Source organism: Canis lupus, chromosome 10 (assembly GCF_048164855.1).
Source record: "Canis lupus baileyi chromosome 10, mCanLup2.hap1, whole genome shotgun sequence".
Lineage (NCBI taxonomy): Eukaryota > Metazoa > Chordata > Mammalia > Carnivora > Canidae > Canis > Canis lupus.
In genome coordinates this window covers 57615153-57641134 of record NC_132847.1, presented here as the reverse complement: position 1 = coordinate 57641134, position 25982 = coordinate 57615153, and the positions used below count along the sequence as shown (strand labels likewise).

The 25982-nt window shown below is 49.8% G+C and overlaps 1 protein-coding gene across 1 annotated transcript in view; it reads left to right on the top strand.

The window, feature by feature from the left end:
- The first annotated feature begins 529 nt into the window (after positions 1–529).
- GABBR2 (gamma-aminobutyric acid type B receptor subunit 2) overlaps positions 530–25982 on the top strand; it is a 370018-nt gene continuing 344565 nt past the window's right edge. Inside the window, exon 1 of the mRNA XM_072842074.1 lies at positions 530–868. Coding sequence (XP_072698175.1) covers positions 545–868 — 324 coding nt within the window. The 5' untranslated portion in view covers positions 530–544. The remainder of the gene's footprint in view (positions 869–25982) is intronic.

Sequence of the window (25982 nt, the reverse complement as noted above, 5' to 3'; positions counted from 1 at the left end):
CCCTCCCCGGCGCGCACGGCCCGTCCCCGGCCCCGGCCCCGGCCCCGGCCCCGAGGCGGCTCGAGCCGCCGCCGAGCAGCCTCGCCTTCGCCTCCCGCGTTTCCTGCCGCCCGCGCCCCCCCCGGCCGGGCTCCAGGGGCGGCCGCGGAGCAGCTCCCGGCGGGAGAGCGGCTCGGAGCGCGCACGCGGGCGGGCGGGCGGGGGCGGCCTGCTTCGGGGTGGCCGCGCCGGGGCGAGGCGCGCGCGAAGACGCCGGCCCCCCTCTCGGCGTTTGCTCTCCGGCTCCCCGCCTCCCGCGCTCCGCTCGCTCCCACCCCTTCCCGGCGTGATTGATCCGTCACGGGCGCCGCCGCCGCCGCCGCCGCCGCGGCCGTTCGGAGGCGAGCAGGAGCCGGAGCCGGAGCCCGAGCCCGAGCCGGAGCCGGAGCCGGGGCCGGGGCCGGCGCCATTGCGCGGGCGCCGCGGGGAGAGCTTGGCGCGGGGCGGCGGGCCGGGCCAGGCCATGCGGGCCGAGTGAGCCGGCGCCCGCAGCCCGCGGCGCGGCATGGCTTCCCCGCGGAGCTCCGGGCAGCCCGGGCCGCCGCCGCCGCCGCCGCCGCCGCCGCCCGCGCGCCTGCTGCTGCTCCTGCTGCTGCCGCTGCTGCTGCCGCTGGCGCCCGGGGCCTGGGGCTGGGCGCGGGGTGCCCCCCGGCCGCCGCCCAGCAGCCCGCCGCTCTCCATCATGGGCCTCATGCCGCTCACCAAGGAGGTGGCCAAGGGCAGCATCGGGCGCGGCGTGCTCCCCGCCGTGGAACTGGCCATCGAGCAGATCCGCAACGAGTCGCTGCTGCGCCCCTACTTCCTGGACCTGCGGCTCTACGACACCGAGGTGAGCGGCCGGCCGCCCGCGCCGTCGGGGCCGCGGGGCGGGGGGCGAGGGAGCGCCCTCCGAGGGACGCTGCGGCCCTGGAGCAGAGCCCCGAGTGAGCCGCCCGCGCCTGCCGAGGAGGGCGCCGCGGGCGGGTGCCCAGTGCTCACCCCGGGGTCCCTCCGGGCTCGCCTGGCACAGCTGGTACCAAGATTTGCCGAGCATCTCCCTCCTCTGGGATCGTGTGCCTGTATGTGTGCGCTGGGGACGGGGGTGCGGTGGGGGATAGAGGACGGGGGCTGCCCGTGGCCGCAGAAGGAGCGCGGACGGTGGGGACTGCACCCTCCAGAAGGCCTGCCGTGGTTGCCCCCGGCCAGGTCCCGCCGGAGGGGCTGTGGGCTGCCGGGTGGGAGGAGCGGGCGCCTTGGCTGGAAACTGGGCCCCCCGGGGCTGGAGAGGCCGTGGCCTGCCCGCGGGCTCCCGGGAGAGCCCGGCCGCGCTTGGAGGTCCGGAGGGCTCGGGGCCCCGAGGGGCCGGAGCGCGCAGGAGGGCTGGGCGCGTGGTGCGCGCGGGCGGCTCGGAGCCCGCAGCGCGCGGGCAGGTGTGGGGCCGCCGGCTCGGAAAGGCTGCCGCCTGCAGCCGGAGCGATTTTATGGGGAGACCCCCCCCCCCCCGGGTTAGTTGCTCAGGGAGCGCCCGGAGCTGGTCTGGCTGCGGACGCGCGGAGGTGCCCGGCCGCGCCGCTGTGTGCGGGCTCCGCGGCCGCGGGAGCAGTTTCTCCGGGCGCAGACTCGAAGCGCGGACTTGGAGCGCGGCGGCGGGCTGGCCCTCCCGGCCTCCTGCCCCGAGGGGAGCCGCGGAGCCCAGGGCTTCGTCCCGAGCCCCCTCGCCGCGCCCGCGGCCGGTTCCGGCTGAAGCCCCCGCGCGGAGCGGCTGCAGGGGCGCGCCGAGGGGGCCTGGGCGAGCGATCGCCGGCCGCGCCAGGTCGGGTGTGCGAGTTTTCCCGGACCGAGGGAGCCCCTGCGCTCCGGCCCAGGCGTCCGAGGCGCGGCCTGAAGGGGGCAGTGATTTCCCGTGCAGTGCGCTCCGTTGGCGCCTTCCCCGCCGCGCCAGCCCGGCCGCGCGCTGGGTCTGACCCCGTCCTCCCGGAGCTCCTGGGGAGCTTCTGCTCCAGCCCAGGTGCCTCTCCTCCTCCCACCCTTCAGAGAGGAGGCGTCGCTGCCCGTGCAGCCTGGGGCTCTGCCTCCTTCTCTGCCTGCCTCCCCCCCCCCCCTTTTTTTTTGTCCTCTGAGAAAGAGCAGAAATCTGGATTGCATCTTATTCCCCACCTCCCCCCTTCGCGGATGAACCAGGCTGCTCTGCCCTGTAAATAAAAGGTGAAGGAACGGGTGGCAGTTGGTGGCGGTGCGCGCAGGCTGCCTCTGCCCTGCGAGGATGCAATCTGGGTGGCTGAGCAGAGCTAACCGGGCTGGGGAATTCTTTCTGAATGACATTCTCGTCGCCTTCATCTTTGCCCGAGCCTTTCAAGTTCTCCGGGGTACTTGTCTGGCACGCATAGATGCGCAGCGCACCTCAGTTCTAAGGAGGCATGTCCTGTGGGCACGATTTCCCTGTTGCCTCCATACAGATTCTTTCGGAAGGGACGGGAGAGAGCCAGTTCTTTGGAGGCAGAAACATTTGTAGATAGGGCAGCCCTGCTTGCATCATCACTAAATGTTGTCAACTGCATAATGTTTTCATCATCAATTTATTCCCTTTAGAAAGCTTCCCTGAAAGAGATTTCACATTAGCTTGTTTGTGGCAGCAAAGGGTTGGGTGCTTGGTTTCAGGGTGTGGGTTGAAGCTTTTACATTTATTTTTCAAGTGTGTCTTGATGACTCTCTGAGTGAGAGGCCCGGAGTCCGGAGGATAAGGCTTCTCCGCTGGTGGTGGGGATCTGCAGGAAGCAGTAGGAAGGAGGGCACGGGGTGATCTCAGTGCCGTGCAAACAGAGAAACATCTCCATCCATGTGAAGGGGCACAGAGCATGGGTGGATCGGCCCTGGGTTCTGCTCAGACACCAGTTATCTTCCCCATGGGTGACCTTGAGTGGGGTTATTGAATCTATCTCAGCCTAGATTCTCAAATCTGGGAGAGTAGGGTTGTTGCATGTACTCAGTAGGGTGGTGATGTGATGCTCACGGGGATAGCAGGCCCGGAGTGGAGAATGCCGTGAGCTGGCAGGCCCGGCAGCCAGGGCTCCGTCTGGCACGCTGGAAGCACCAAAGAAATGTTTCCTGCCTCCCTCCCTTCGTTTTCCTCCGGTACGGATCCACAAGTAAGACCTTGCAGCTTTAGGTGTGATAAAATGGTCACAGCTAAATATTAAGCCTGCTGATTTTGTTGATCTCACTTTTGAAGTCTCCTAAAGGGTCAGTGAAGTTATCGCCAGAAAAAAGGAACTCTGGCTTACAATCAAATACATATGTTATCTCCTGCCATGAGGTGTCATGTTTGGGAGAACACCCAGGTGATATAATACTTGATTTTTTTTTTTCAAGCGGTCCATCCCCATAGTAGAGGTATTTTTTGCTGAGCCGAAGTAAAGGAATGACTGGTGTGGGTAATTGCAGCAAGATCCACAGTGATCCGGAGGGTGTTTGGGGCCTTTGTTAGAGCGTCTGGGGCCTGTTTTATTCAGATGGGCCATCTTTGAGGATTGTATGTACTCACTAATCACTTCCTGGCCGTGTCACTTGTTGTCTGTAGACTTGAACACAGGATGGATGTGGTGAATAGGTTTTGGCTGGCTTTGCTGACATTTACTGTCAGTCAATGGCCAGAGGCTATGGGCAGCCAGGGTGGACCTTGGTCCACACAGCCTTCAAAGAGATGAAGATTTACCAAATAATGGGTTAATCTGATCAGTGGGAGAGCCTCCCTCAATAAAGGAGCTTCCTGCTCAAATTTCTCTAGGTTGACCCTCCTAGTGTAATTAGAATAGCAATAGAATGTTCAAAGCCCACTCTGTGCCTGTGTTTATAAAAATGAAACATCCCAACAGAGCATCTGCTACTTAGGACCTCTTTTCTCTGCTGTAGATAGAATCATTTCAACAAATACTTTTTTATGTATTCCAAAGTAGAGTTGAGTATATAAAAACACAAGCAAGGAACTGAATATACAAATAAAAAGAAGCATCAGAAACCACATAGAAGCATGAAAGTTACTATTACCAAGAAGCTGGGTTATTGCCATTGTGCATATTACATTTTAGGTCTGAGCTTCCTGGCAGTCAAGGTAAAAAGGTAGAAATGGTGATTACTTAATTACTTACTAAATTACCAAATTTAGTTTTAGAATTACTAAAAGAAACTACTTACATGTTTGATTAAAAAACCCTGAAGGACAGAGCCTTTTTAAGCAAGTTTTGCAGGAGATTCAGAATGTTCTTCACATGGCTATCTCTCATTCTTTGGTAGCCACATTAAGAAAATTAAATAATAGCTAAGGGATGAGTTAAGAAATAATGTTGGCTTTTCTTTTTTTTTTTTTTTTTATTTTTTTATTTTTTTTTTTATTTTTTATTTTTTTTTTATTTTTATTTTTTTATTTTTTTTAATGTTGGCTTTTCAATTTGATTAAAGTACTTTTCATTTTAGAAAAATGGAAAATTAGAGAGAAGCATGAAGAAAAATAATAATTGCTCACAATCCACCTATACAAAGATAATTACACCTAATAATTAGCATTATTCCCTTCTAGTTGCCAGTTTTTACTATATTATGTACTTGAGATCTTACTCTATTTGCCCTTTTATACTTTGTTTCATTAAATTAACATTATGAGTACTTCCCCATGTCCTCAATTGCAAAAATGATTTTGAGTAGCCATATACTATTCTGTCCTGGGGGGTGTACCATAAATATCAAGTCATTTCCCTCTTGTTGGATTTATTTGTTTTCCCACTTGTTCCTACTTAAATTATTATGTGGCAAACTTAGGGAAAGTTCAGGGAGCCAAAGAAGCACATTCTAGGTGTGCACCTTTCAGGAAGTCTACCCTGATACAAGGATCTAGCTGAGAAAATCCAGAGAAGACATGGTGATAGACGAGCATGTTCTTTCCTTGGGCACCTTTGCCAAATATCTGTCCTCTCATTCACTGTGCTTTAGAAAGGGTCCAAACAACTGGTGGATGGAGGCTGAGCTTTTCAAGGATGTCTGAGTACAACTCAGCAGGCATTAATTGAATACTGACTACAGTTACTGGTACTGCAGAAGGGGATAAAACCCAGCCTTGGGTTTGAGGGAGGAGCTGGTGCATGGAGGAAAACAGGGCAAGCACCTATTTGCCGTTTTCAAGTTAAGATAGAAGTGATTGTGGTGATGACTGCACGGTTCTCTGAATATTCAAAAACTGTAGAATCATATACTTTGAAAGAATGAATATTGTGATATATGAATTCTGTTTCAATACAGCTCTTCTTAGAAGTAAAAAGAAAGAGAATGAGCCCTTTTAGGGTCAGGTTACCTCTTCTCTGTGGTTATAGCCCTACTGCCCAGTATGGTACCTGGCCCTTAGGAAGTGTATTGCTTAGGACTCACTCTAAGTGATAGAAACCCCACTTTAACTGGGCCATGTGCCTGAAAAATCCTGGAGTGGGCTGTCTTCAGGCATGGCTGAATCCAGGGACTGAAAGGATATCTTAAAAAATGTCTCTGTCTGTCTCTTGGCTCTCATTTCCTCTGTTTGGCTCCACTCACAGGCAGGCTCTACCCATGTGGTAGCACAGATGGCCCCTACCAGCTGCAAATTTACACACTCCCAGTTTAGAAACTCCAGTAAGAAGAGTGTTTCTTTCCCAAATGTTGCAGCAGAAGTCCCAAACTCAGCTCTTGTTGGCTTGAATTGGGTCATGTGTCCACCCCCTGAGCCCATCACGTGACACTGGTGGTCTGGGACATCAGCCAGCCTTTCACGGAGGGAGAGGGCAGGGAGGTCAGCCCTGCCCAACCACATGAGTAGAGAGTGAGGAAGAGGTCGATGGTCGAAGGACGTCTGAGGCTGTTGAAGGTGTGGATGCCAGGAGCATCTGCTCACAGATATCCACAAAGACAGGCCCTTGGGAGATGCTGCATTCAAGAAAGAGACCAGGGATGGCACAGGCGTTAAGAGAAAGAGATCATATCTAGGTCAGGAGAGGCCTCCTGGAGGAGAGAAAACAAAATGGGCCTGAAAGGGCCAATATCATGTTGACACGGAGAAGCAGGGACTCAGGGAGATGGAGGTTGGATCCCAGGAAGGGGCCCCAAGATCAAAGGGTGGAGGAGACAAAGTGTGAGGTGTGTTTGGGGAGCATGACTTGTTACGTTTTCTCCAGAGTGCAGGGCTTGTGGAGGGGTAGGTAGTCTGTTGGTGGGTGTGGAAGGCCTTGAATCACATGCAGAGAAGGTTGGACTTTATTTTGGAACCATGAGGAGCCGTGTGTGGGTGGCGGGTTTGGACGTGGCTGTGATATGATCAGGGCCAGTGGGAATGCAGAGCCTAGGTGGTAAACTGATGAGCCTGGAGACTGAGAAGCCAGGAAGCTACTCCAGCAGTTGAAGGACAGATGCTGGGGCTTGAACAGAGGTGGAGAGGCCGTGGGAGAGGATGTGCAGGAGAATGGGCATTGCTGAGACCGGATGGGGTGGGACGGGCAACAGAGAGGGCCCCATGGGGACTCAGGGGGTGGATCTGGCAGGCAAGAGTCACCGAGTCCAGGCACTGCATGGTGGGGGCACGAGGAGAGAGTGCCCAGTGGAGGTGAGGTGGGCACAGAATGGCATACACCCTCTCCAGACCCTTCCGCTCCCCAAGATGAGCTCCTCAGTATGTCAGGAGACCAGTGGTTCCCTGTTGGGTACCACTTACCTGCTTGGTCACCCGGGGCAATGCGCTTTGCCTCCGTTTCGTCATCTGTAAAATGGGGCTAACAAAATGAGACCTCCCTGATCAAGTAATCAAGTCAGTGCTTGGTACACTCCCAGTGTAAATATTTGCCGCTATATTGTCACCGTTGTCATTATTCTTGTCCTGTATGGGGACCATTATGCTGACCTCACAGGGTTGTAATAAGGAATAAATATCTTGGATGTGGAACCTCACAACAGGATGCAAATGGAAAGCGGTGTTATCTGTACTCTTGTCCGCCAACAGCACGTTGCCAAGAGGGGTGCTGGAGGAAGGGGACCCCAGCAGCACATCTTCCCTTCTGCCATGGATCCTAGCATATTGCTCTCTTTCTCTCCCACCAGACTTTAGGTCCGTGAAGGCAGGGTATCAGGGAGTGAGCGTCTGCTGAACTGCACTGTGAGCAAGCAAATTCCAGTCTCCTTTCTGAATTAGCATCCCACCAGTTTGTCCAGATCATCTCTCTGGGGTCTTCACCCCCACCCCCATTACCACGGGATTTAGGTGATCCCACCTATCAGGATTAAGTTGACGGACAGGCTGTAGCTGAAATCAACCCCGTGCTTCCCAGTGTGAGGGCAAGTGCCCTTGGCCATGGCAGCCCCCAGCCCATTCCCCAGACCTCACCAGCTGCCCATGGGGGCGGTGGGTGGAATAACATGCTAGGGCCTGTTTAGCACTAGGTATTGGGCTAAGAGTTTAACTTGTTAACTCTGTCTTTGACGGGGGCTTCTTCCTGTGTTTGGCCTAACCTCTCAAGGACACAGGGTAACATCAGCCTCTTCATGCAGAGATTTATGGTCTCAGCAGGTCAGTGAGCAAGTCTGAAGGGTAAGAGAGCCATGAAAGCAGAGGTGCTAAACACATACGTGCGTAGGATACATGTCTTGTCAGTCAGGGTGAACGAGGCCCTGCTGCATTGACAAACAAGTCCCGCAATCTCTGTTGCCTAAATAATCAAATTTATTTATCTGTTGTCCAAAGTCCAGAATGTGTCAGAAGTGCTCCTGGCTCTCCTCCAAGTGGGAACATAAGGATCCAGGCAGACTTTGGGTGTGACTCTCCCATCTTGTGACCTCAAGAAGATGGGAGTGGGGAGGACTCCCTGGGGAAGGCATACTGGATTTTTAACGATCTTTACTTGGAAGTGACTCATGCATTATTTCTACTCATATTCCATTGACTGGAAATAGTCACGGGTCAAGCTAACTTCAGAGGAGGGTAGGGGAGCATGTGGATGCCATGTGGACTTGTTCTGGGTCCTTCAGGAAGTAAATGCCAAGATGGTTTTAGAAGTACAAGAGCTCTGGGAGGTGATGCCCGTGAACGATACAGGAGGAGGTGGGGAGACGCTCAGCCCATGACACTGTGCTGATGATAGCTGTGAAAGGAGGGGGAAGGAGAGATGGGTAGGAAGAGGCTCAGCAAGTCTGGGCCAGGCAGTGGACTGCTCTGGAGCAAAGTCTGCCCATAGAGACGTCCTGCCTGGGACCGAAAGAGCCAGACATTAGAATCCCTGCCCAACTCAGTCACTGACCACAGGCTGCCTGGGAGCTTGTGTCCTTAGCAGAATTAAATATGGTGGCAGGGTTGAAACTGCAGCGAAGGCCATCCGCTGACCCCCCTCCTCCTGTAGGTCCTGCCTGCAGAGGAGATCTGACCCGCCCACCTACGTGGCTGCTGCAGACGCTACCTGCTTCTGCCTCAGTTCCCTAGTGGGATGTACCCTCATTGATAGAACTTTCTACCAGGCCCTGTCTAGGCTCTGACACAGAAGTGGACAGGACACGAAACTTGCCCTCGAGGAGCTCACAATCTAAACAGGTGGACAAAACAGGCAGACAGAAACCCTCGCACATAGTGTGAGTCAACCGTGGTAGGGGTCAGAGGAGGATGCCGGGGAAGGCGACCCCCTTCTGGAGGCACCTGTTTGGTCAGTCCCTATGTTTGGTTGTGAATGTAAGTGGCTCCTTGTTGCTAGCTTTTTTGATGATTTATTTTGATTGTAGGAAGGTCAGAAAATTAAGTGACGTAGTTCACCCGATGAACATCTGTATCCGTTTGCTCCTTTATTTCATTCTTATTCTCTATGCTTATGTAACGATGCCCAGGGAGGCTGGTGAGATGCCTTTGTCTCTGTACCTTTCTAGGAACAAGCAGGTGTACCAGGCTGGAACCATGGGAGTGTGAGCCCCACCCGGGGTTGGCGGTCTGGGTTCTGGTGCTAGATTAGTTGTTAAGACCACAGGAAGTCCCTGCTTCTCTCTGAGAATTGCAGCATGGCTTGAGGATCTCTGCTCTGTTGTAAGCATTGTGAGAGCAGGTGCTGAGTGTGTCTGGCTCCCTTGTGGTCCTCTAGGCACTATCCTAGGGCCAGGCACAGAGCAGGAGCTCAATGAGTATTTCTTGAACAAACAAATATATCTAAAAGCTTGGAATCCGGCTCTCTGGTTCTAAGAGGATTAATGGGCATAGTTTTAATAAATCGAGGAGATGTTCTGTATGCCAAGACAAGTGGGGTGAGCTTCCTGCTTGTTCTTCATTTGTTCGTGTGGGTTTTTGCTATTTGGTACTTTCAGGGTCCCTATAATTGTGGAGCACAAAGGGAAAAGGTTACTTGTCGGGTGTTCCAATAGAAGATTATGTGCAAAGCTGGTGTCATTCTTCTCTCCCCCGATGAACATACACGGCATCTTCCAAGATACGTTAAAACCTAGGAAATAAATACTTTCCAGCATCTGCGAACTGTTACGGTTTTAGATCGGTTTATTGGAACAGTCCTCTAAGCCAGCAGTTGGTGGGTGTAGGAATCAGGTTGTGATATCCCATTCCCACCTCCAGGGAACATGAGAGCCAACAGAGGCTGGACTGGGCTCCAGTCCTGGTAGAAATTGCCAGAATGAAGCCAAGTCATCAGCCTTGGTGAGCCAGGTGGTCTAGTGGCAGGTCTGGGTATAGTGAATGAAGAGGTCCCTGGGGATCCTCTGAATGGCAAGACTTAGCCCATGCTCCCTGCTCCTGGGCTGGAAGCTTCTGCTCTTTATCCTTCCATGGTCAAGACTGACCTAGGAACTGGGTAGACTCAGCCTAGAGGTGACCATCTCCCTGATCTGGTTTTGGTCTGGACCCCAAATCAGATAACCAAGGTTATTGGAATCATATGCAAAATAAGAGTAAATCAGTTATGAGCTGAGCTTGGGGCATCTGAGCATTCTTGCTTGACTAAGGAGCATGAACCTTGTGACACCTTTTGGGGCCAGTAGGGGAATTCTTTTGCAATTTTCTACTTTTCCAGTCTTTTTGAACAGTCTACATTGCTGGAAGGATGAAGTGTCATTGTCATCTAGAAAATTAGTGGTAGATCCAAAGTACTGAGTAAATGGATTCATCTGTCTTCATCAGTGCCCACGTTCCACAGCTGCTGGCTGAAGCAGACCCCTCTCCTGCCACTTGGCAAGGACATCATCAGTCACCATTCAGATAAAATCTAGCCAAAGAAAGACTTTGTGGAGTGATGCATTATTGCTGCTCTCATGGCGCAGGGTCAGGAGGTGGCAGAGAGAAAATGATATTTTCACACTCTGCTTATGATCCACTTGACTTTGTTCAGAGGGAACTGATTTTGAAAGCAACAGCCACCCTTATAATAATCACTATATTATCCAAATCACTTTGTTTCTAGAACTACCCATTCACTGAAGCTTTTCTGAGAATGCCCAGAATTGTTTCAGGGATTTCACTGGCAGGCAGGGACCCGGAAGCCCACTCCAGGGCATACACCTAGGCTCCTCAGAGCTCCCACCTAGGCTGGCCCAGAGGGCCTTGACTTTGATAGGAGAATTGGCTCCTCTGTCACACAGTGGCCCGAGGGAACCCTCTGAGCTCCTTGCAGGACTCTGTGAATCCCTGAAACAGAAAGCCCTTGGAGAGCTCCTCATCTTGTTAAAGAAGAAGGGAAAGAGAATGGAAATGTTGAGTTGCAAGTGCGCAGGTGAAGGAGACGAGACCACAGCAGCAGCTAGAACTTATCTGTATCCCAGGCTCAGCCCGGGGTGGTCCGTGTGGCTTTTGCAGGACGTTTCTGCAGGGTTCACTCATGTAATCTTCTCAACAGCCTGGTGGGGTAGGTGCCATCAGAGCCCGCGGTTTGCAGGTGAGGCTTGGCGGGGTCACGTGACATGATGGTCACCCAGGTGGTGAGTTGGGATTTTAATCTGGACGGTTTGACTTTGATGTCCTGTGCATAAGCACCCGGTGAGTGGCATCCTCTTGTCGTTTCTTACCTTCCTCCCATAGGGGCATGTGTTGTCAGTAGCTGATGCTTTTTTTATTTTATTTTGTGAACTTCACGGAGCCGCTCGTCTCTCCCTCTAACGCAGCCCCATTTCCCTGTCCACCCACTCAGTCACACGCAGCCAGCGCCGCACTCTCTCCTCACTTTTAGCACGTCTGTCTACACACCTGGCTCACACAGACCCACTTTCTGCTCCCCTTGCACCTGCGGAGCTTGTCACCTCCTGTGGTGTTTCCTTGGGGTGTCAGTGTTTGTGTCTGTATGTGTCTCTCCTGGATTACCTCGAAGGCAGCTGTGGTGCTTCCTTTGTACTTGTAGCTCAGTGCCAGGCCTGGGGCTGGTTATGGGGTGTGTAGAGATGAACCCACAACAGCTGTGCTCTTGAAGGCATGCAGCAAGGTGGCCTGTCATCGTTGCCTCGCAGCATGAGAAGGGTGAGGGGACAGGCCAGGGGTGGGGGCGGGGGCTGTCCCCCAGGTACAGAGGACCGTTAGGACCACTGGCCCAGCACTCAATCAGGTGGCCTCCCTGCCTGACACCCTGCAGGGTCTCACCCTTGATCTGGGGGTAGTAACTTTTCGTGGTGGCCTGGAGGCCCTGAGAGTCTGCCCTTCCCACTCCCCAGCTTTGGTGCTGCATGCTCTCCCTTCCTACTCTGGGCCGAGACACACACGGTCCTTGCTGTTTCTCAGGTGAGTGCTCCCCCCCACCCCCCCACCCCGCACAGGGCCTTTGCACAAGCTTTTCCACTGTCTGGAACGCTTTTGCCACCTCTGTTAGATAGCAGCTCAAGAGGGCTTTGTCTATCCTCTCTGATTGGGAAGAATTGTTTTCTCTGAGAACCACGAACCTTTCCTTTCTAGGGCTTTCCACAATTGCAGTTTGACGTTTGTTGGACTCTTTGATCCCTCTTGGTCTTCTGTGTTCCTGTGGGGGACCATGAACTCGTAAGTGCAGGAATAGCTAGGTGTTAGCTCCCCACTGAGCCCAGCACAGTTCCTGGCACACAGTTTGTGCTTGGTAGATATTTAGGGGGTGAATGGGTGAGAGCTGAAGCATTCTGAGGCTGTCTACATGTTTATAATGTCTTGCAGTGTGTTTTCCAGTGCCCATGCGGTGTCGAGGAGTCAGCTGGGCACTGTGGAAAGACTATAAAGTTAGGAATCAGACAATGCATATGCGTGTGCTGCCTCTTAACCCAGCCTCCCCCCTCCCCTTGCTGAGCCTTGGTTGTCCTCTGTGGAATGGGGATGCCACTGTCTCCGGAGGTTCTTTTGAAGGTTGATATAGAACATTCATGTAAAGCACTGAGCACACAGGGCACGTGAGTAGGCACTCACTAAATTTTACTGTCATTTTATTATGATGTATGTGAACATGTAAAATGCTATGTCATCGCATTTGCGGGGGAAGTATGTCTGAAGCCCATGAAAAGTGTGATCTGTGTGTAAGCCTTACCCGATGGGTATCCTCTGTCATTGTTTCCAACACCATTCATTCCTGGGATGATTTGACACATAGTGAGAGCTCAGTGGTGAACTTCCCTGGCCCTTGGGGCCAGGCTGCTGTTCCTGGTGAGGCCCTCATAGCTCTGTGTTGTCACTGCTAGCTATTGTCCATCACCTCAGCTGGCTGAAAGCTGGGCCAGCCCACGGAGACCAGCATGTCATATGTTTGGCACCCGCCATGTGCCAGTGCCCAGCACAGAGCCTGCAGGCACTTGGTAATATCTGTGAGTGGATGAAGGCCTTTGTGTCCAAGCACCTAGGATGGCCCCTGGCACATTGAAAGTGCTTAGCAAACATTTCTTGCATGAGAAATGTTTGGTGCTAAACAATGTAAAATATAACACTTTTGGATAAAATACAACCACACCTCTAAATGGAGCAGAGGGAGAAGATGTTATCAGACATCTATGAGGAATGGATTGCTTCAATTGAATACCGCAGTTGAAGGCAAGAGAGAAACATCCTGGTGTTCCTATGTGATGAGACACATTTCCCTTTAGGCTCAGGACACAGCTTTTAGCTTAGAGGGCAGGGCAGGTCAGTGGGAAGAGCTCTGCGCTCCACACAGATGGCCCGTCTCTGATACTCAGTGGTGGAGGACCTTGAACTAGTCATTCAGCTTTTCTATACCTAAGTTTTATCATCTATAAAATGGGGATAATACTGATGCCTGCCCTGTTTCTCCATGGAGTTATTGTAGAGATCATTGATGGGGGCAGGGGGAAGAGAATGAGGAAGAGAGGCGAAGAGGAATAGATAAATGTGAAAGTGTTTACAAAAGTTGTAAAGAGGTACAGATATATGATACGCCTGAAACTAAGCACAAAGAGTAATTAATTCTGGGTTGTTCTCTCAGGGCCTTTGGCTGTTTCCAATAACATCTTTATAAAAGACATTGAGATGTTGTTCACAGGGGTGATTCATTCAACTTCCTAATAAAGAAGGAAGGCATAGTATTAGATTATAACAGTGTGTGAGCGGATATACAGAGGGCGCTGAGGTTTTCTGGCCCTTGCTGGTGCTCTTACAGAAGCGTCTAGAACAAGAGGTAGTTAACACGTCTTCCTCTCAACTGTCGGATGTCGTTGGTCATCAGAAATCCAGCCACCCATCTTTGACACGTGTCAGACCCAAGACCATCCACAGCCAAACTATCTAACAAGGATAGATATGGGGTAGAAATTTGGGGGTGTGAGAGTGAGCGAGGGTGTCTGCTGTAAGAAGTGATTTGGGGTTCAATTCAACAGTGGGGGCTCAGCTCTCCAATGAGGGAGGACATTGCAAGTTTGGAGGCTGGGGTGAAGCCTGGCACACCACCTTGAGATCTGAAATGGCAGATCTGGCCAATCGGCAGCACGCAGGACTGGGTGGCTGGGTGGCTGGGATGCCCAATGCGCTGCACTAATAGTATGTATTTTCTCCAGAGGAGCCTTGGCTCTCCCCAGCAGGTTTACAGGTATTTGGTTTGTACCTCAAGAGTCCTGGGCTAGGCAGTGTGGAGATGAGTGTGACTTGGGGGTCCCAGTAGCCCCCAGCTACCAAATCCTATAGATTCTTTTTTTTTTTAAATTAATTTATTTATTCATGAGAATACACAGAGAGGAGAGAGAGAGAGGCAGAGACAAAGGCAGAGGGGGAAGCAGGCTTCATGCAGGAAACCCGACGTGGGACCCGATCCCAGGTCTCCAGGATCATGCCCCGGGCCGAAGGCGGCGCTAAACCGCTGAGCCACCCGGGCTGCCCACATCCTATAGGTTCTTATGAAAGCTGGGTCTTTAGACCACCGGTCGCCATTGCTCCAGCTCCTCACGATCCTCTGGGAGCAACGGCCTCGCTTGGCCCTGATTCTAGTCTTGTGGCTCTATGGTGGTGAAAACCAAGTGACACATCCTTATTGAGGTCCCACCGTGTGCTGGCACTGTGCTGCATGCTTTCACATGTGCACCCAGGAAGGCGAAGTGGCTCAGAAAGAGCTTGGTCTTTCAGCCAGAGAGGCCAGGTCCAACCCAGTGCCCTGCTGGGTGACCTTGGGTGGCCCCTTCTCTTGAGCCTCCCTTCTCTGATGTGTGACGTAGAGGTTTTTAGCAGATAACCAGTGTTGTTTTGGGAACTGAATAGAAGTTTGTGGATCTGCTGCCTAGTGGGTGTTCTACAGAGTGAGGACCCAGTGGGAATGTGACACACCTGTGTCCTGGTGCATGGTCAGGGCAGAGAGTCATGGGACTGGCCTCTGAGAGGGGCTGTGGTTCTGGCTTCCAAGGGTGAGGCCCTCTGTTGTGTTGTGGCTTGAGTCCCTCAGATGGCCATCACTGCACACTGAGAAAGCCAAGGGCTTACAGTTGGGGGTGGCAGGGATGTGGCTCCCACTGGAGGAAGGGCTGGCTGTGTATTCAGATGACATTCTAGAAGCTCCCCCCCCCCCACCATTAGGAAGCTTCAAGGGTGCTGTCTGAAGGACACAGGGGCCTCTGGAAGCAAGAGGAATGAGACTGACTCTCTCTCCCTGGGGCTTGACACTGGTAGAGTGGCTGAGGAGTGCCAGAGCCCTGAGCAGGGTCCGCTGCAGGAAGGGGCCAAAAGAGCTCCCAGGAGGACGTTTGCTTGGAGTGGGGGTGTGGGGTGTTGAGGGCAGTGTGCTCTGGAGGAGCTGATGCTGGAATCCCTCCTCCCTTGGGACTGTGGCTGTGTGGTTAAATGCAAACTGAAGGTGCTGGGTGTTGAGAACAGAAGCCCCCAGTTTCCATCTAGGCCCTGGCACAGCCTCTGGCACTCCCCTATCCCAGGGTTGACCCCCTCAGGGGACAGGATCCTGCCCTGGTTTCAGTGGAAACACCTGGCCTCTGTGGCTGCCGTGGCAGTCTCTGGGTCACCCTGAGGGGTACAGCACGGGCTACCCCAGGGTCCCGAGAGCACTGTTGCCTCTCATCTTTGAACATTCAGAGAAATATGCACTATTGTACCCTAGTCTGGTAAAGGGAGAAGTGCACTTGGTTTCTAATTTAGTTCTTATGGTAATCTTATTTACTAGATATTCTTTCAACAATTAAAACAATAAAGGCACCTGGGTGGCTCAGTGGTTGAGCGTTTGCCGTTGGCCCAGGTCGTCATCCTGGGGTCCTCTCAGGGAGCCTGCTTCTCCCTCTGCCTGTGTCTCTGCCTCTCTCTCTGTCTCTCATGAATAAATAAGTAATATCTTTAAAAAAACCAAAACAACGAGAATTACATATCTTGTGCGGTGCTGGAGTGTACTGTTTCTTTCAAATGCGATCATCTGGTAACAACCTGGTAAGAGAAATCCACTTATAGATGGGGAAACTGAGGCTCAGAATGATGAGCCCATGTGAGGCAGTAAGAGGACACTTACTAAGTCTACTAGACTCTAAGCCCAGTGCCCTTGGCACTACCCCTTAGCAGCCCCTCACACTCCAGTCTAGCCAGATGGAAGGATCTGGAGTCCTGCATTCTTGACTGGGTTTACTGGGATCCAGCCAGAAGCTGGGGGAGTCATCCATTGTGGCTGTTCCCCAGGGCCTTTCGATCAAGCCCTGGAGAGGGTGGAACAGTTGTAGCTGGTGAGGCGTGTGTAGAGATGCTATCGGCTTCACGGATGACAAAGTGCTTCCTATTTCATCCTCTTAAGCATCTTAGAAAGGACTGCCAGAGGTGGCTGCCCACAGGAGGAAGGCAGGCGCTCAGAGTGGCTGGAAATTTGGACCAGCATCGGTACTGCGTGCCGCTGTCAGCTGGCCACACGGGAAAGGTGACCTCATGCTGGACCCTGAGCTCCATTGAGGAGCTAGCACAGAGGCCCTGCCTCATGCCAGGCTGTGGGCACCTGGACAGGACTTAGATGTGATCCCTGCCCTTAGAGGGTATACAGGACATTGTAGGCAACTCATGCAAGCAAGTGACCCTAGTGGAGTGCTTACGAGCAAGCACAGATTCTGGAGGAAGACCGCCTGGCCCCCGCTGACTAGCTGTGTTAATTTGGGGCAAGCCACTTCATTTCCCATGCCCCAGTGTTCTTGTCTGTATGAAGGAGTGACAATAGTACCTACTCCACAAGATAGTTTACAACCGAACTCAGTTAAAGTTTGCCAAAGACTTCAACCACTGGCTCATACAAAGGAAGTGCCACAAAGTGTTTGTCACCTGGAATAAAGGATATGAGGCTGATTTGTACATCCTCTTCGAAGAGGCATCAGTGAGGGGTACGGGCGCATGAGGAGGGGGAGATGGATTCTCACTGGTACAGCTCTACAACCTGGGAGAGCTTCTCAGAGCCGCTGACCTTGAAGCTGGCCTTGAAGGACACCGGTGGAAGATATGGGAGTCCTGCCTGTTGGAGGAGGGAGGCGGGACTTTGAAGGGTTGATGTTGAGCCATTCAGGTGTGGCAGGCACTTAGGTGACCTACCACGAGAGACTCTGGGGGAAAGGGACCTGGAAGACCTGACAATGTAAGCATCTTTGGGCCTGCAGTGTCGGAAAGCATGTTTTAAAATCAATCAGTGCTCTCTGAGAGCCTCCTGCGGGGTCCTGGCTTCTGATATTTGCTGTCAAATAAGAAGACAAATAAGAAGAGGCTTCCTGTTGGCGAAAGCCGAAGGACACACTGCCATGTCACTTGGGAGCTGGGCAAGGTCATCTCCCGGGGCGTCATGAGGACTAGGGTGTGGGGGAAGGAAGGTGCATCAGGCAGATTTGGAGTTAGATCTTGGCCTGGTCACTTCCAGCAGTAGGGCCCGGGACAGACCCGTAACCACCCCCCCCCCCCCAGGCGGTGTTTCCACCTGCCTGGCAGGGATGTAGGTACCTGCTGGGTGAGTGGCCAGAAGGCAAGGATGAGAGGAAGTATCCCCAGAAGCCCCAGCTGGGGCTGCACACACCACCGATGCCTGAGAACACTGAATGGGAACAGGACCCAGCCTTGTTTGACAGCACTTAGATTCAGAGGTCTGCCATGAGACCATTCTAATTTTAACAATTGAAAAAATGACTCAGGGCCTGAAGAGGGCCCAGGAGTGATTTCAAATCTCACTCCAAGTTGGGTCTGTAGGTGGACCTAATAGATGCACTCAGCTTTACGTTTCTCTTAATGGCTTTCTTGATGAAGGGAAACAGAGTAGCAGTGAGCCGTGCTGGAATAATAGTCGTAGAAGCTCAGCAGCCAGAAGCCAGGTTGGCAGGCCTGGCCGTGCGGTCTGAGGGCAGGGGACGGGCGCTGACAGTCCCTGGCCTGTCTGTCAGGGTGATGGGCAAGCCAATCTGGCTGCAGAGGTTTCTCCTTTGAACATGGGCTGTGCTACACACTGTCTGGTGCTGGGGGACCTGTCTGTTTGACTTTGTCAGGATGCCTGGCGAGGATTAGGTGCTCCTTTTGAGACCTGCCAGGTTCCAGTCCTTTTGCAGCCCACCACAGATCACTTCTCTGACCAGTGAAGCGCCATTCCTAAAGCCCATTTGGATGGAAGAGGTTCTGAGCAGAGCAATAAAGTGCTTTTCTCACATCCACTGATAAAGAAGTTGATGTATGAAGACTCAATTGGATTTTTACCAAAGCGACTCCATTCTGAGTGTTTGGAGAAAGGGAGTTGAAATGGCTTGGGGGAACTGAAAGGAAGGGAGGAGATGTGTTCCGAATTTAGGATGTTGGAAAGCTGGATCCTGGGGTCTTTCTAAGGGAGCAAGGATCTCTGAGCCTTGGTTTCTTTATCTGTAAAATGGAGAGGGCACTTGCTCTGACTACCCTCCCAGGGGGATTCTATGCTTCAATCAGATAATGGCGCTGGAAAGCCCTTGAGAAAAGTCAAGATAGGCATATCTGGGATTGTTAAGTGTTTTCATGAGAGAGCCCTACAGTGGCAGTTGTCTGAACTCATGAAGAAGGAAATCATGAAAGTTACAGAAAAAGCAGCGTTGTGAAAATAATGGAGACTAAAATAGGTCCTTTAGGTTTGGGGAAAGAAATAGGGCAGTGGATGTAAAGATTGAACTATCTATTCTTCTTTTTAAGTCAGAATTTGCTTTTCAGGGCAGAAGGGTAGGCAGTTGGATTCATCTATCCTGTGTAAGCTAGAAGTCAGGATGTCAGGAGATTTAGAGCCCACCAGAGCAAACTAATAAATATATCCTGAAAAGATTTTTTTCGTTGTGGTTTGGATGCATACAAGAAGCCAGTTTAAGGGCTTTCAGATCTTTGTATGGTATAAATAATCATACTTGACGTAATAGTGTTAGGAAGAACACAACAGTGCCACAAGCCCCTATATTCTGACTTGGGGAAAAGCTCAGCTAGGAGACATCTGGAATAGATAATATTTTAGAAGACAACACTGGTCCCTCTGCTGGCTGCAGTGATTTGCTTTGTCCAGGCCGGCTCTTCTTGTTTGGAGCTGTACAATATACCCCAGGAAGCTGGTATGTGGGAGTCCTGGCTTGTCTGGGTGCCCTGGGAGCATGCGTGAACTTGGCTACATGAAGCCATCTCTTAAGTGAAGCCTCCTGGCATTCCATGGGCTTAGCCTCTGTTCTAAGCCTTTATGGTAGTAAATCATCTACATTTCATCAAGGCCTTATGAGATAAGCATTCTTATTGCTTCTGTTTTTCAAATGAGAAAACTGAGATACCGAGAGCTGGGAGCCTGGCAAATGTGAACTCCATGAAGGTATTTGACAAAGTCTCTTGTAACTTTTCAGCTACATAGAGAAGGTGGTCCATTTAGGTGCCTCTGTTAATGGTTTGGATCTCAAACCCAAAACGGATCACTCTGTAAGTAGTCTGTGGTGGTTGTCCACCAAAGAACTCTGTTCTTTGCTTTTTAAAGCAGATATATCTTCTTTCTTTAAAAGAAAGATATATGTTAATTCTTTAATCAATAATTTGAGTAAGGTCATAGAAGTCATACTGCTCATAGATATACATGATATATATAATATGTATTATAGATATATACTTTATATATATATAACTTGAAAGAACACATATATCATTTCTCTAAAGAAAGATATATTGATTCTCTAATCAAGGATTTGAATAAGGTTGTAGAAGTCATACTGCTCAAATCTTGCTGATGTCAAGCTAGCTAGCCAAAAAATAAATTTTCACTTAATACATTCACCCCTTTGCTCTAGGATTCCAAGTTTCCTTTTCTAGGACTCACCGCATCAGCTGACACTTGAGTTCAGAAAACCAACCGCTTAACGACGGGACAGAGTTGATGAGGCTTAAAGCCATTGGGAATGTAGAGACTAATGTAGGCCCTAGTTGACCATGACTCATTATGGAGCAAAGGAGCACGTAGGATCTGCTGCTCAGGGTGTGTGTGTAAATTTGGCCACCCGGGTAGGCTGGAGTCTCTGGGTCCTCTGAGGCTGGTGCCTCTTTCAGGGACTGCTGGGGAAGGCGATGCCAGAATGACCATAAAGACGAACACAGACTAAAGAAAAGCTCTTATCGGCAACCTTGGCTTCATTTCAGGTCAAACCCCACTCCACCCCACCCTGTCCCCTCCAATTCCCCACCCCTTCCCTCCTACCCCCCTCCTTCTGGCCAAAAGATGCTTATTGAATAAGACCTCTCTGTGTCGGCATTGCCCTGGGACTAGGTGCTGGTGGGGAGTACCAAACATAGTTCTGTCCTAAGTCTTGGAGGTTGGAGATAGTGTCTCTCTGGTGTGTAGTTGGTGCCAAGGAGGTCTATGGGATGGTGCTCTCATACTGGTCATGGGGAAAATCCAGTCATTCTGAGGTTGGCAGCCTGCAGGCAGGAGCTGGCTGGTGCGCTCACAGAGACCAAATGGAGGAGCGAGGAGTGGAATGGTCATCCTGTTTTGCAAAATAGTTCATTCTGCCTTGGACCAAGCAGGTCGGGGAGGGGGTGATGAGATGGCAGCTGGCCTTGAGGAAAGCACAGAATTTTCTTCTGAGGGCAAGGAATTTGGGTTGAGGCCACTGCACATGTGGGTACAGGTAGCTAAGGGGAGAAGCTTTGGACTGGGGTGAGGTTTCTCTACCACAGACACTGTAGTCACTCTGTGTTTTTGAAAAATGTTACTGTAGAGTATTGCAAAATATGTTTGGTTTTGATCTTTGGGGATAGGTACACTATCCTGGAATCACAAGCCCCCTTTTCCAGAATGAGGACAAATGTACCGAGGAATAAATAGATACCATTGAGTACCAGGAGCAATTTCTGTTTGGGACTTTAGTCAATACCACGCTAATGGAGTCCATCTCCACGGTTGGACCTTTCCCAGCTGGGAAGGGAAATGCATACTGACAAGCTCATTTGCATCTTTTGAAAAGCCATCCTAACAACCAACTTTCATATTTGGAGAGTTTGCATAAAAAAACCAAGATAACTTGTAGTGTTTTTATCTTATTATGGAAGTAATTTATGTGTATTGAAGAAAATTTGTCAAATGAAAATAAAAAGAAGAAAATTAAAATCACTGTCACCCCACTCGCTAACATAATCACTGTTGATATCATGGCGTGCATCATCACACTTTTTAAAAATAAAATTTAGATTATCTGACGCTTGTTACCTGCTCTTTTTTTCTTCAGCTTTATATTATGAAGGACATTTCAGAACCTGGGCCATGTCAGACCCTCTACTCCATATTTTTAAGTGTCAAAGAGGAATATGAAATTTAAGTATTTGAAAACTCAGCTATCTTTACTATTTCTGAAAAATTTACTCTGGACCAGAGTCCAGTGCTTTTCTGTGCATCATCTTGTTTAGTCTTTGTAACATAGGTAGGAACTATTATTATCCTCTGGGGAGACAATATCTCAGGACATAGAGACTTGCCCAAGACCTCAGAGGTAGGATGTAGAGGAACTCCACGCCCACTCAGCTGCCTGCAGGACCTCAGTGGAATTGTGCACTACTTCTTGCTAACCTGACCTCAGATGGCAATGGATGGTGGGGGAGGGGGGAGGCCCTTTCCTGGAGCACATGATTGGGAGATATTATTAACTAAAACACAAAAATAAAAGCTCTGCCAATTGGGCAGAGGATAAGCTTTTATTTTACCACTTCTTTGTTTATCAGAAAGGTTGATGGTATTTCAGTGTTTAACGAGCCCACTGTTTTAGTGAATTGATTTGTCGTATCTGGTGCCTATTTTCATTAATATGCATAACTCACTCCTACTGATTTGTGAAATTGATTTTTACATTTTTGTATGTTAACTATAATATCAATTTAAATATATTAATATATATAAATAATAAATGCATTTTTCTTTTGCTTCAAATAGTGGTTTAATTTTTAAATATTTAACCCTCTCATACATTTAGAATGAGGCTCCAATGATATTTCCAAAGGAGCAATCCAGTGTTCTGGTGCTATTTTTTGGCGACGTATTTCTCCACTTACTAGAAATGACACTTTATATGTAGTTGGTTTGTTTCTGAATTTTCTACTCTGTTTCATAGGTATGTCTGACACTTTGTGGGTTAGTGCCCCGTGATTTTAAATCACCTTAGCTTTATATTACACTTCAGTATCTGATAAATGGTCTTCTCCTTAACAATAACAATACTTCTTAGGGCACCCAGCTGGCTCAGTTGGTGAAGCATCTGACTCTTGATTTTGGCTCAGGACACAAGCTCAAGGTCCTGAGATGGAGCCCCGGTTGGGATTCTCTCTCTGTCTCCTTCTCCCCCTCCTTCTCAAAAAAAACCTCAAACAATAATAACAATATGTCTGTTTTTCAAGGATGTTCTCAAGTATCCTCACCTGTTTATCCTTGTGCTGGAAACTTCAAATCATTTTGTTGGGTTCAAAATATCATGCTAATATAGCTGATATTCTGATTGGAATTTGGTGAACTTAAAGTCTGGATTTGGGGAGAATCATAATGTTTGCAGTATTGACTCATCCCACTCAGGAACAGGGGACATCTTTTCTTTCACTCTTACCTCTTTTATGTCCCTCTGGAACAATTGGTGATTATTTATGCAACAAATATTTCTTGAGCAGCTTCAGAAGTTTCAGTCGTTTTTGTAGAAATCGTTCTCATTTCCCTAAGGTAAGCTCGGTGTTTTATGTCTTTGTTAGTATTGTGAGTGACATCCTTTTACTTTATAGTGATTCCTCTTTGTCACCGTATTTTCTGATTCTTGCTGGTAGGTAGAAAACTTTGATGTGTGAATATTACTTTTGTACTCGGCCACCTAATGGAGCATTCTCAGTGGTCCTAATGGTTTCCCACAGGTTTTCTTGGACCCCGGAGCCAGTTGGTCGTATTATTGGTGAGCAACAATACTTACACCTCTTCCCTGCCTGTGTTTATACCTGGCTTCTTTGCCCACGGGTTGAATTGTTGTCACCTCTACGAACAGAACTGGGTAGAAGTCGTGAGTGTAGGCATCGTGTTTGCTGCAGGGACTGCTGGGCACGCTGCCTGTTGTTGGTGACAGACCACGTTATCGTGTCCTGGGAGTACCTGCTTTCTCATTTACGAAAGAGGGTTTGGTTTGGTTTTGTTCTTTTAAATGAGAAATGAGTGCTGAACTTTATTAAGTGCTTTTCCGGCAGCTCCTATATGAACTGTTTGCATTTCAAGGAGTCCCTTCGGTGTGCAGGTGGATGACTTCATATCTGCAGCTCTTGACTGTCAACACCCAGTGGGGGGGGGGGGGCTGTCCTCAAGATTACCCACAGTCATTCATCCCAGCCAAAGTGAGACACTGTGGACAGACAGCACACAAAAGCCATCCTCGTGCTTCCCCCCAGTGGATGCTCCATCAACGTGTGTGGGAGCTATCTTCAGCCAGTGGCACACATTTTAGGGGGCCACTAAAGAGAAAGTGTTCTCAAAAGTTGGAGGTGGGACGGCTGGGGAGCCCCACTTCCCCACGTGCACTAATTAGGAGGCCATCAATGCAAGGAGGCATTTCATCCAGTTTCCTAGATGAGGTTAGTATCATGTTTGCCTCATTGAGGAACTGAATTACAATGCCATAGACATTTAAATTGTGGACCATAAAGTGCTTGTCAAGTACTAATTGCAGCCTTCCTGAGCTCCTGGTATTACCAACCTCATGATTATGCCAGCTGCCGGGATGGCAGGCGGGCTTTCCAGCAAAGCACCTCACAGTAAAGGTGTAGTTACGATGGGGGGCGAGTTTTGCCTGGAGAATTAGATCCGCTTTCTAAATAAATACATGGTTAGGGCGCCAGGTGACAAGCTGGACGGTAGTTGGAAGTGCCACCAGAATAGTACCAGTTGCTTTGGCTGAACATGAGCTGTTCTAAAACAATTTGGTTAAAAACACTAGGGTCAAGGTGAAAATTAGGTTCAAATGATGAGCTGGCAAAAAACGAATATTCCCTGTCACTGGCTTTTTGTGTATTGGTGATTTGGTGCACTGCTCATTTATTCAATGAATATTAACTGTCTACTATGTGCCAGGTACTAATGTAGGCAGTGGGGGTACATCAGTGAACAAAACAAATATCCTGCACAGAGAGCTTGCATGCTACTGAAGGAGATGGGTGAACAATGAATAAACAAACACTCCACCTTAACTAGTTGGCCAGAGATGGTGTCAGGTGGTGATAGTACTAGGAAAGAAAAATAAAGCAGAGGAAGAGGGTGAGTGATCATGACTTAGGGACTGAGTGAGTTCTATTTGCAGTTGGTGTCCAGAGAAGACCTGTCAGGTGGCATTCGAAGGGAGATTGAGAGAGAAAGGGAGCCTGTGATGCTGTAATGTCCAGGCCAGAGGAAGAGCATGTGGGGGGCCTATAGCATCTTGCATGTGGAATCTGAGACCCATGAGGAGGCTCTTGGGCCCCAGCAGAGTGGTGGAGAGTTATAGGACTAAGCCGGAGAGAAGAAGATCCAGAGAGCTTTATGGCCATGTGACACTTGAGCATTTTGAGCAGAGAAATGATATGAATTGTGTTTTAGAGCCATTTTCTAGACCTAGTCTTAAAGCATTTGGTGTTCACTTCATTCTGTCTCTCTGTCTTCCCACCCCTATATGTATTGGCAGTCCAGACATAATTAACTGAAAATGAAAGTGATTAAAAAAAAAAGATAGAAAAAGTAGCCAACAACCATCACAAAAACCAGAAAAACAATTCTGAAAAATTGGAAAAAATGCTTGAGTGCCTTGAAGATGTTGTAAACCTGTCCCAGATGGCCTGAGGTAATTAATATGGGAAAAGCCAATGAGTAGCACTCTTCGTTTTTGCCAAGATTGTTGTCTGGGCCAGGCATTCATCTGTCCTGGGTGGTCAGTGTGGAGTTTGGTAGATACCTCCCTTTGGTCAGGAGCCTGTGTCTGGAGGCACAAATGTGTTTCAGACCTAACTTCTTGAACTGAAAACAACCACTGCTGATGGTGGGACTTGGGCAATGGTAGTACAGTTGGGCTTCAGACAGTACAGTTGTCTTCTTGGCCATGTGAAATGACTCTTCTTTAGTGCTACCCCTATTCTAGAGGACTATAAGGCAGGAGGGGTTAGACTGAGGGCTTATGTTGAGTGAATAATCATCTGAGGTCCTGGATCACAAGGTTTTTTTCCTTTTCACCTTTGGGGCCTCCTGGACCACTGGGCACTTTGCCCACCTCTGTACCTTAGCATCATCCTATAATAGTGTAAAGATCTGTTTCTGTGTTGTTTGTCCACATAAATTGGGACTTCCTTTAGGCAGTGTGTTTGGGTTATAGGTAAGCTGCTGTAATAAAGATATTCCAAAATACAGTGCCTTAAATGAGTTAAAAATTTATTTCCCTCTCAGCCAACAATCTGGCTATTCCAGGCTAGTGGGGCATTTCTGCTCCACAAGGTCATTCAGAGATCCAAGCTCCTTAATTCTTGTTGTCTTGCCATTTATCGAATTTGTCCACATTGGTGTGGTTGGAACAGGGTCACTGCCATATCTATATTCCCGTCTACCAGAAGGGGATGGGGCAAGAAGATGTGCACAAGTCCAGAGCAAGCAGCTTGTCTTAAAGCTGAAGACAGTCCAGAAGTAGTACCCATCGTTTCTGTTCAATCCTGTTGTTTAGAAATTAGTCACATAATCACACCAGCTGCAAGGGAGGATGGTTACGTTTGATTTCTAGCTAGATGGCAGGTTCCCAGCTTGGATTTGATGTTGTGGTATATTAGTTTCTTATTACTGCTAAAACAAATTAACACAAACTTAGTGGTTTAAAACAACGCAAATGTATTCTCAGACAGTTCTGGAGTTTAGGAGTACAAAAGGAGTCCTGGTAAAGCCAAGGTATTGGCAGGTCTGGTTCCTTCTGGAGGCTCTGGGGGCAGGATCTGTGTCCTTGTGCTTTTTACCTTCTAGAAGCAACTGCATGCCCTTCCTTCCTTGTATCACTCAAACTTCTCGATTATGTCATCACATCTCCTGCATCTTATC